At 30.4% G+C, this 11,744-nt stretch overlaps 1 protein-coding gene across 6 annotated transcripts; it reads right to left on the bottom strand.

Moving 5' to 3' along the window:
* Window positions 1-1,570: 1,570 nt before the first annotated feature.
* Window positions 1,571-9,446, bottom strand: LOC112767258 (chloride channel protein CLC-e). Of its 6 annotated transcripts, none has more exons than XM_072222125.1 (8): window positions 8,907-9,446; window positions 8,364-8,748; window positions 8,071-8,271; window positions 6,546-7,012; window positions 5,290-5,778; window positions 4,312-4,514; window positions 3,006-3,045; window positions 1,571-1,901 (listed from the first exon to the last, which is right to left on the bottom strand). In XM_072222125.1, the coding sequence occupies exons 1-7, from the start codon at window positions 9,288-9,290 to the stop codon at window positions 3,015-3,017; spliced, it is 2,160 nt and encodes a 719-aa protein (XP_072078226.1). In that variant the 5' UTR covers window positions 9,291-9,446; the 3' UTR covers window positions 1,571-1,901; window positions 3,006-3,014. The 6 variants fall into 6 exon arrangements, with proteins under 6 accessions (XP_072078226.1, XP_072078227.1, XP_025668925.1 ...); XM_072222126.1 differs by having other exon boundaries at window positions 8,364-8,766; window positions 8,907-9,357; XM_025813140.3 differs by lacking the exon at window positions 1,571-1,901 and having other exon boundaries at window positions 2,788-3,045.
* Window positions 9,447-11,744: the final 2,298 nt, after the last annotated feature.

Here is an 11,744-nt window from a genome sequence, read left to right as displayed (position 1 = left end):
ACCTAATGGGAATTGTTTTTGAGAAAATTTTGATGGGCTAGATAGAAACTTACAAGTTACACGTCTTGCCATAACTTTTTATTATTTTAAAAAATATGATAATAATAAAAAAGATAACTTTTTTGTAAGTGAAAAATAATGTTTGTATTTAATAAACAACATGGGTATTAGATATAAGATTTTGTGATAACATTTTGTTAACTACTTAAAAAGTGTATAGAAAATTGAAAAAAATACGATTTCTAGAAATCTTTTTTCATTTTTTAAAATAATTTTTTTGTTATTCACAAAAATTCAGAAAAAAATTATTTAACGTACAATTACCAAATTAAAATTCTAACGATAAAATGCCTTATTTTTTTAATTATCTTTGTAAAAAAATCGCCTCAAATTTGGAAATGAGCAGCAGCTTCTAATAGCGAACATGACTGCATGAGTTTTAAAATTCAAATTTGTTTGGGATTTTATAATAAAACATTGAAATTTTTAGGATATAATTGCCTAAGGTGATTATGGATCAGATTTGATCTGTGTTGTTTATCTAAATTCAATCCAAAAATTGCGGATATGAATTCGATCCGTAAAGCTATCGAATCGGATCGAATTGAATCCACAAACTAATACGATCGGATCGCGAATTTTGTGTATATATTTGTATATTCGCGTATCTGCAAAAATAAAGAAATAAATAAGTAAATATTCTTTTTATATTTTATTTCAACTAATAATTATAATATATGTTGTATTAATTCAATTTATTATTTAAGAAAAATATATTTAATATTATTTTAAGAGTAAACATATTTAAAAGAATAGAAAAAATAAATTTTATTGATATTTTTTTAATAAGAATAAACTTTTAAAAATATTTTTGTGTTACACGGATATATCTGATATCCGATCCAATCCGCAAATCGGATCCAAACTTAAAAACTGTGTGGATATTGGATTTGATCTGATCCGATTATTTTAGTGCGGATCGGATCGAAATTTTGACCATATCCAATCCGATTCGGGTTCACCCCTAATTGGCCTCGTCAGGTTGTATTAAATATTTAAAACTATTATATGATATCTATTATTTATTTATTATATATTCTTCATTTTATAGCTAAAATATATCGCATGTCACTTTTTTATTATAATTGAAATCAAATTTTTCTTTCTAAAATTAAAAAGTTATTTATTTCCTCCTCTTTCTCTCTCTCTCATCCTTTCATTTCTTCGTCTACTCTATCTCTCTTATATATCATTATCATCGATTAATTATAAATTTGACATCTAAAATATATTATTAATTTTACAACTGTGTCATATGTCACTTTTTCATTGCAATTAAAATCAAATCTTTTCCATCAAAATTAAAGAGTTATTTCCTCCCCTCTCTCTTTCTCTCTCCCTTTCATTCTTTCACCTAATCTATCTCTCTTATATATCATTATCAATGATTAGTTACAAATTTGACAATCAAAATATACAACATGATATTTTCTAATTGTAATTAAAGTTAAATTAAAACTAAAATTAAAATATTAAACTTGAAATATAACTATACTATATATATCACTAATTTAACAACTATAATATGTCACATGACATTCTTTCATTAAAATTGAGATAAAATATTTTTTTCAAAAAATAAACTCTCTTCTTTTATTCTCTTATCTACCTCTTTCCCTTCTCTAATTCTCTCTTCCCTTCTCACTCTATATATAACTCATAATTTATATTTTATATTTTTAATCTGACAAACTAAAATATATCACGAGTTATTCTTTTATTACAATTAAAATAAAATATTTTCTTCCAAAATTAACAAATTCTCTTCCTCTCCATCTTCTTCTTTGTCTTTCTCTCTCTTTTAATTTCTCTTGCATTCTTTATCTCTCTACAATTTTATTCTACAAAAAATAAAATTAATAAAATAATATAATTCAAATAAATTCATACAAATATAAGGAATATATTAAATTTATAATTAAATATAATTTAAAAATCATAATAAAAACATTATTATTATACATATTTTTTATTTTTTTATTTAGTTTCAAATTTTCACCACCGTGTATCTTTCTATTTCATATTTCACTTCTCTTCTTTCAAATATTTATTACATATAATTTGAAGAGAATACTAATGTTGTAATTAATAATTAGAGTCAAAATTCAGTTGTTTTAAAAGAAAATTAATTGAGTTCTTTTTATAACTATTTTTATTTTATAATAATATCTAATTATATATATAGAGAAAGAGGGAGGGAGAGAGAGAATATTATTTTTAAATAACAAACATGAAAATTAATTATTTTTATTTGTCCATCTAACTTAACACTGATCAAATTTAAAAATATATACATTAAATTCTTTTAAATTTTAGATAATAAATATTAAATTTAATTATTAGTAAAAATTAAACTCTTTCACATAAATATAATAACTAAAACTTATTATTTTAATTTTTTTTTATCTACGGAGACTAGAGATTTCTTAACCGACAAAGACTTTTGCCTCCCACGACTTTTATGTAAAAGTAATTACAAAAGATTTATAATCCCATAATGTTATTACGGACAAAAACACTAGTTTAACACATTTTCTGCGCCAATCAAACTCTAGACAAATTGTGACACTTCACACAAACATAGTCTCTTCTTATAACTAACAGAAAAAAGAGGCAAAGCAAAAAATTGGAAAAAGAGTGAGTAAATACTGTTAGTGTCGGATGCAAAATATGCACAATCAAAATCTCCAAGACCATTATTCATTAGTGCTATAATCCCCAAAGAATAAAATATAAATCCCAATATGATTTAATTTTATTATTCATTGATGCCACCTTAAAATCACATGAAAAACTAATATGTCACTTAACATGATATGTTATATAAAACACGATGGAGTAGCAAAGTTAACATCTATTTTGCAACTTTATAAACTAAAAAGTTATTCACAAGTTCAAAGGCCAAATGACTTATGTGTGCGACCTCAAGAAAAGTCATGACTTACTTTAAAATATTAGCTGAGTGCGCGCCTGGTGGCCAAAGCACTGCAATTAACAAGAACAAATAATTACTTAGAAACATAACACAGACACAACAGGACAGAGAAAATTGGTAATCCCCTCCTTCACCCCCAAAAACAGGGACGGATGTATGTACGTAAGTGTGGGGGCAATCGTCCCACTACGATTTGAAATTTTTTTGAGTAGTATATAATAATAATATTTATTTGTCTCCACTAAATTATTAAATTTGACTCCACAATAATTTTTTATTCAATTTTTAGTACTTCATAGTCAATTTAAAAATTTCATATTAAATGTCATTAGAATGATCAATTCTCAAATATACCCTTAGAGGCTAAATTTTCAAAAGATTTAAGACCAATATAACAATAATGCATGAAAATTATGCTTGATTTGCTTATGTTGAGGGGTTGTTCTTATGAAATTGTTGTTGAATCAATATTAAATTTTTTGAAAAATTAGCCATCAGGGTATATTTGATGCAAATCGAAAATTTTTTGTGACAAAATTGAAACAAAATAAAATTTAGGGATATTTTTGAAACTTTTGTCAAACTTTAAAGACAAAAAATATACTTTATCCTATTTATAAATAATTATTTTAGTGTTTTAATTTGTAAAATTAGATATTATAAAAACTAATCATGTTATATTTACATCGAAAATAACTACCTGTATATATATTGAAATAAAAAATACACATTAAAAATAAATTAAACAATAATACATATATTTATATACGAATACATAATGATTAATAAATAATTTGATATATAATTTTTATATACACATAATATTTTTATTATAAAAATTATTATTATTATTATTATTATTATTATTATTATTATATATTTTTTTTTTTTGTCCCCACTATCAAAATTTTCTGGATCCGTCACTACCCAAAAAGGTTGAAATTAAGAATTACCCCTCATATTTCTTATAATTTTTTCTACTTAAATACTTGATGTTGAATAATAAAGTTTCCCAAAGAAGCTTCAACACCTATTACTGTCCCTTTCAGTTCTATCCATACCATCCTAGATTTTCAATTGGATTTACAGACTTTAGTCTGTTTCATCATTCATCTTTAACGGGGTGCATATCTGCATTTGTATCTGAAATCTACATTTTGAAGCAATTAATGTCAGGAAGCATCAAATGCAATGAAATTGGATGTCATCCTTGAAACTTTGCTCAATAATGCTTTTGTTTCATTTGATTTTTCTAAATTAGATTTTGTGATTTCCAATGAGTTTTGACCTTTGAGTATGATGGCAGAGTAACAAACCTGTATGTTAGACTGATACTGTCAGGATCCAATATGCCAACTGGGTATGCTCTTCCATGGATATTCCTCACTACTGGAACTTGGTTGACTCCATATTTGTTCATAGTCATTTGAGCATAACTAAGTTCCATGTCTGGAGTAGCTGTCCATGGTATACTACATACTCCGCCATTTAATAGGCATAATTCAGAAACTAAAAGCTCCTATAAGAGGAAGAACCAATCAGTCAAATTCATGATGGAACAAAGCAATTTAGTTCAACGCTAGTTTTAGCAGTATCTTTATTTAGGTAGCTACCCCCTCCCATCGAAAAGAAAAAAGAAAAATAAAAGTAACTTAATTCAACACTTGCACATTTGTTACTCTCTAAGATTTCAAACCTTACTGTAGCCTCTGCTTAAGCACTTGAATCTAACACAACTTCATGTCCAACACTAGACTTCTGAGTGTGAAGTTTGTATGATCGGACATCTGTAGATGGTCCAACAATAACCACAAATAGGAATTGTACCACCTTGAAAAATGAGTGAGCCTAACTTCATCCCAAAACTAGTTTCTGGACGAGAATTGCCAAGATGTTTATATAGGTTACCTTAACTATATCCTTAGATAATGTGAGACTCTAACCAATACCATATCTTTTACTAATGAATATGTCAAACACAAAAAGGATAGAAAGAAAAGAAAAGAAAAGAGAAAAAGACATATTTCCTAATCCGCTAACTTATGCATTTACATTACATGTATAGAGAACAATCATTTGTTATTTCTCCACCTAAGAACATGTTAGCATTCAAATCATTGTGTAGATAAATGCGTAAAAATGTGCAGTATTTCTAATGCAATTGATGATATTTTTGCAAGAGCAAGAGTTTCCCCAACTGATTTTTACTTCACCATAAAGTGGCTATATATTATGTCATCATCAAATAAAATATATTAAGTCTCCACATCCACTCGAGGTTCAAAGTCTTGTACCTTGGGCATTTTGCTTCTGGCTGTTGCAAATTTTACGTACTCTTGAATGTCTTTAAGTGTGAAAAAACCAATCAAAGTATCATCAGTGTCAATAATTACAGCATAGGACTCTTTCTCAGCAAGCATGAGGTCTATTACATCAGTAAGCAGGGTGCACATCGAGACCTTCAGATATTTCGTATTCATGGCTTCTGAAACAAGTGTTCTCATGGAATATGTTGTTTTAACATCATCATTGTCTAAACAAAGTGAGCTTTCCACCTGACACAAATTGCTTGAAAATGGCATAACTCCCCCAAAGTTATTACCAGTAGATGATTCTTGACTGCCATCTCCCCTCTTTGTCTGTACAGATGATATCCATGAAGACAAGCCCACTGCTCCAAGTAGAGGTAAAACAATCCGATAGTCCTGCGTCAATTCAAACAGAAGTAAAACTGCAGTAAGAGGCACTTGACAAACTCCAGCAAGAGTCGCAGCCATTCCAACCTGCAAAGGAAGTTCTATGTGATATATATATATATATGAAAAGAAACTTCATTACAGAACGACACACAGGTAGAAAAGGCTGGAATGGAATAGAGCACAAGTACAAAAGGATATAAAAGTACAAGGGTTTAGCTAACATGTGCCGTTATTAATAAAAGTTTTTAAATCTTTTAGTTTAATAAATGCACAACAAATGCATTGGAAACTTAAATTTTGTTACTTATTCTATAGAAAAATATAAAAGGGAGAAAAAACAGAGGCAAATAATGGAAACAACAAACAAAACTAGTCAGCAATAAAGAATTAAATATTTAAAGGGGAACCTACATGTTATCATTTACTGCAGTTTAAACTTAAAACAAAGAGTAACCTTTCATTTCCAATCACTCTTCTTTATTTTCCTCAATCAAAATACAGCCCAAGCTTTGAAAGTCAAATTGCACACTAAGTTTATTGCACAATACGCTTCCAACTTTTTGTTACAATTCATTAAGTCAGACTCTACTGTGATAAGATGAAAAGGACTAAAGAGAAAGGCCTTAAACATCAAATTGGTAAACAGTATGGTACATATCAAGATTTAAAATTTTGAACCATGATTATTTGCATAGTTTCTCTTGGAAAAGGCTTATTTGTCCATCCATGAATGGAAGTCATCCCGGAAAGGTCAAATTAACCTCACCAATCAAAGAGAAGCAAAAATGATTATGTCAAATGTAAAATACCTGAAGTCAAAATTTATACAGCCACATAAAAAAGAATGGTACCAGGCCATAAGCTTGTGGTGATGCCACTTCCAATACAGAGAGATTAATCGTAGGATAGAACTCAGCAACAGCCAAACCAATGAATTTCCCATAAGCCATCCCAGTAGCTGCACCAATAAAGAGAGATGGAGCATAATACCCTCCCACTAGTCCAGACGCCCGGCACAAAGAAGTTGCAATTATCTTAATGGCTACTAGCTGAAGCAGAAGGTCAGTGGAAAGACCTTTCACAAATGGCCGAGATTCCAACAAGATGTCAACATTCTCAAAACCCCAGTAGAGGATTTCAGGATATACCAATGCTATCAACCCCACTGATAAACCTCCTAACACAGGGAATGAAGCTCGTGGGATGCCAGTAGCCTTGTGAATATTGTCAACATTATTCAACATATATGATGTACACCAAGACAGAGCCAACGACACAAGACCACATAAAATACCCAGCAGTAGATACAGTGGGAGCTCTGAAAATCAATTGAATACTAGCACAGTAAAACTTACTGATCAGATTGAAAAAAGGCAAGAATTTGTCCCAAAGGAATAATTTTTTGTTCTTGAAATTTGAATCACCACCTCAACAGAATATAATACCAGGTTGCTGTTTAACAAAGACAAGCCTACAGATACTTTGCCATATAATGTCAAATCAGAATAACTTTAGCCATATTTGACAGAAAAGATTTAGAAATTCAAAACCTTGCAAACAATATGATAATGCGATTATTTACTAATCTGTTTCCGATGGTCAATCAGGAGGTTCTTCAATCTACAGTAGGGATGCTGTGTATCCATGAATTGTAGATTTAAAAGCAGTCAAATTGTTTGTTTGCCACCATTACTGAAAATTCTTGAAGCACTTAGAACAAAGTATCAAAGTAGAGCTATGTTGGCAATAAAGGATGTTCAGGAGTCATAAAAGGTCAAAGAGGAGCTATGAAGAAGCTTTAGTTATAGTATTAACAACCTAACATGCCCAGCAATAGAAGATATCAAAGATGATAACAGCAGTGGCAGTATGGCAGGATAAGCATAGTTAGAGTCGCTATCAATTTGTTTTGATAAAAATCCAACCACATAGTATGAACTGCTATAGTATGATGAAAAACTTATGCTCAGGCAGCTCAATGGTTCTATAAGGCATCCGAATACTATAGCTTGCGTGCATTTTGTGTCAGGAGAGTGGAAAAGGGACTAGCCGGATAGGGATGTTGAGGTATTATTAGAGTTACTAGATTTAACAAAATTTGCTAGCCAATATCCAGGTAGAGCAATTCTGACTTGTTTGTCCTAGATTGGGCAGTTACAAGCTTAGTCATAGAGATCAGTAAAACATATTCAAACCAAAATAGTAAAACAAGAACTTTTTACATAAATGAGCATACTTCGCCAATATAATTCTTTGATTCTTAATCGTTCTTCATGCATTTATATGCTTCCTTTGATATTTGACAGTGGCAACAAGCACTGAATGTATCAGACTGTGTAAGATCTCAAAACAAAAACAATGCTTTCGATGGCTTACCACCAGGAGAACGGAAATCATATTCTGGAACTTTAAAGGCTGGTTCAGAGCCAAGGCCAATCTCCGAAACTACGGAAGCTATTACAGCGCTTAGTATCACCATAGAAGTAGTATTTGTAAGAGGCAAAGTTGCATCAGCAGATGATGGCCACAAGACAGACTCAACCGCAAAAAAACAACCAGCAACAGCAGCATTGAAACCTGGACAAATGAAGCGATAAGTAAAGAGAATAACTCGAGCTCACAAATTCATAACAGTCAGTCACTAACAGGTAACAAGCTCACATACATACCAGAGGAGAGACCTGCAGCAGATCCGGCAGCCAGAAGCGAGAGCATTCTGGCAGAATTCTTGTCAAAGAAAGAACCAACACCTTTGGCAATGGAAGTACCAATCTCGACGCTGGGACCCTCAGGACCAAGGGAATTACCAGTGCCTAAGGTAATAGAAGCCGCCAAGGCCTTTAAGAAAGGGCGGGAAGCAGACATGAATGGGTCTTGGTTTTGCTCTTGCTCGACCGCAGAATCACGAAGGAGGTTCAACACGGCCACAAGCACGCCTCCGAAAGCTGGAACCAGTATCACTCTTGTCCATGTTGCCTCAATAGGCTCTTCTCTCAACCACGAGGCGCCTCGAGAGGGAATCCCATCCCAGCACAAATCACGAATTTCATGGACCTTCGTCAAATTTTAGTCCTATGCATTCATTATTTATGGTTTCGTTTGCTTTGGTTTGTTTATAGTATTAAATAATAAATAGCATTTGCATTCGCATATAATAATGATAAAATTGGGAGTATAGTCAGTTAGCTCATATAGCTGGCTAGCGTACTCACAGCGTTATTGAAAAACACGACAGCGAGGCCGGTGAGGAGACCAACCAAGCATGAAGATATTATTCCTGAATTTTGAATCCTTCTGGGGAGGAAGAGGAGATTTCGCTCTAGTTCCACTTCTTCGGAAGCAGAAGCTCCTTCACCTTCAACTTGTGTTTTTTTGCTATTTTCAGGTTTTGGCACACAAAGCAGAGGCCTGGGACCCCTTCCGGCATTCGTGAAGTACTGCCACCGACGACTCTTATCCGTACATGGAAAGGCGGAAGAAGGGGGGAGCAATGAGCGACTTACTGTAACTGCCTGTGCCTGCTTAGATTTAACACACAGAGAAGCGAGGATCAGATGATATGGAGTAACCCCCGTTGCGCATCCTGAGCCTACCATTTCTGATGCTCGATATTGCAACTTCGTCCCACGCAACGCCGCGCTACCATAATTGACATGTCAGTCATGTAATATAACAAAAATGCTCCAAACTTCATTATTTTTTGTTATAATTTTTAGTCATTAATTTAATTTTTTAAGAAGTAGCATCTAGAAAAAAAAAAGACAGAAACTAGAAATAAAGGCTTATAAATCTCTATATTATATTTTTGTATAAAATAAAATTTGTCTTAATATTTTATTTAATTTAAAAAAATAAAAATTTAAATAAATAAAATAACTAAAACATCTTTATTAATTAAAAAAATTAAATAAAATCTGATTGCATTTTTTTTTCTTTTTTTTCTTTCTCTATTCTTATGTTCACTCTTTCTTTCTTTCGCGCGCTCTCTGCCTCTTCTCTCATTTCTGTTCTCTTTTTTTCTCAACAGCAACAATGACAATATTTATCATCATCGTGTCATGCCGCTTCTGTTAGGACCGTATCGTACCAGTTCTGCACCTTTTCAATTCTATACTAGACGTAAACTAAAATTTCACAACATTTTATTTCTAAAATACCCTCCTTCAAAATTTCATATTCCAATTCTATCCTTCATCCCCAATCCCATCCCACCTCTCACTCCACCACCATGCATTTGCCATCAACATAATTAGTGCTACATAGATCATATTCAATAACAACAATCTCATAACAACATATGGAATTTCATACCAACAACAACAATAATACTAAAAATAACAATATCATAACTTCAACAATCTCATAACACAAGAAGATTTTAAAATGAATAGAAAAGAGAATAATGAAAATGGCATGAAACTGAAACTAAGGTGGCACGACGAACTCGAAAATGGCAGTACGACTTGAACAGAGGAGACATGGCTTGTGTCCTACTTTTTAAAAGTACGGAAAGAACTGAAATTTTGTGTCTTGTGATTGAAATTTTAGTTTCAAATCATCACACAATATTGATTATTGAGTCTCAATCTCTCAAGTCTCTCGGTGTCTCCATGTCAGTCCTCCAGTCTCAATCACAGTCTTAGTTACCAAACGCTATCTTAGTTTTAGGGATGGCAAAACTCTCCAAAACATGGGGATCTCCGCAGGGACCGCTCCAAATAGGAACCCAAAGATGAAAAAATTTTTTCGCAAAGATGAAGATGGGATTAAATTTTTCTGAAAGATGGAGATGGGATTAAATTTTTTTGAAGCGGGTATGGCTGCAGCAGAGATTCCTGTAATCCCAAAATGACTAAATTTGTTTATATATACTTAATAATTTATTTTTAATATAGATTTTTTAGTAATTTCACGTAATAATATATATATATTGAAAAACCTAATCTTCACATTTTCAGTATCTTCTCTCCATAACTATGGTATGTTATTTTATATTTTTTAAATTTATAATCTTAAACAATACTCTATTTTTATGTTGTAATAATATTTTTTGATTTTTTTAACTTTTATTTTTTATTAAAATTTTCATATAAATTATTAATATAAAAAGATGAAAAATGGGATCCTCAGAGAAAATGGAGATAGGGTAATATTCGCCCACAACAAAAATCGAAGCAAGAATGAAAAATAAATCTGGGGGCGAAGACGGGGAACAGGAAGGCATCCCGCTCCCGCTCTATCCGTTGTCATCCCTACTTAGTTTAGTAATTCAACAATATACTTTTACTCCATACTTTTAAACAAACGCTACCTTAGTTTAATAATTCAACAACATATTATTATCTCATATTTTTAAACATTGATAACTAACTAATGGTTAAAAATAATAAATTTTGGTTATCTTCTAGTAAATTAAAAAAATAAGAAATTAAAAGATTAATTTTAAAAGTATTGAAATGTGTAATTTTTAAAATTAATTTATGTTTATTAAATTAAAATGTATAATATAATTTTATATATTAATAAATATTTATAGTTATTTATATTTTTATATTTATTATAATTTTTTAATTTTAAAAATTATTTTAATAAATATAATTATTGTTGCTTTGGGTTTATTAAAATTTATTTTTAAATTGATTTATTAATATAGGTGTTATAATTTTTAAAAATTTTCTTTTCAAAAGCCAACTTTAATATAATTATTTAAAAAAAATAAATTTTACCAAATTGACCCAAAAAAATTCTCATTACTTAAGAAAAACACACACATATAATTCAAAATTATAGTGTTATATAGCGGGATTTTTTTTATTTAAACTCATTAACTCAGTAATTTTAATGTGTGTAAAAATTAGAAAACATTAAATTTTTATATATTTTTAGTCAATTTTGTAGAGTAATTTTATACTGTTGAAATTAGTTTTTGTATTATTGAAAGATTATAGTTTTTAATTTTTATAGATAAAAAATAGTATTTTTTTTAGGATAGAGTAAAGTATTGTTTTTGTCTCCAATGTTTGGGGTAAATCTCAAAATTATCCCTAACG

The sequence above is a fragment of the Arachis hypogaea genome, chromosome 17 (genome assembly GCF_003086295.3).
Source record: "Arachis hypogaea cultivar Tifrunner chromosome 17, arahy.Tifrunner.gnm2.J5K5, whole genome shotgun sequence".
Classification (NCBI taxonomy): domain Eukaryota; kingdom Viridiplantae; phylum Streptophyta; class Magnoliopsida; order Fabales; family Fabaceae; genus Arachis; species Arachis hypogaea.
This window is presented reverse-complemented; position numbering and strand designations above follow the sequence as displayed.

Coding starts and splice junctions, on each gene's coding strand:
- LOC112767258 (XM_072222125.1), bottom strand. CDS start 9,290: ATGGTAGGCTCAGGATGCGCAACGGGGGTTACTCCATATCATCTGATC. Junction 8,749..8,906: donor TCGTGTTTTTCAATAACGCT/GTGAGTACGCTA, acceptor AATTTGACGAAG/GTCCATGAAATTCGTGATTT. Junction 5,779..6,545: donor CACCACAAGCTTATGGCCTG/GTACCATTCTTT, acceptor CTTCCTTTGCAG/GTTGGAATGGCTGCGACTCT.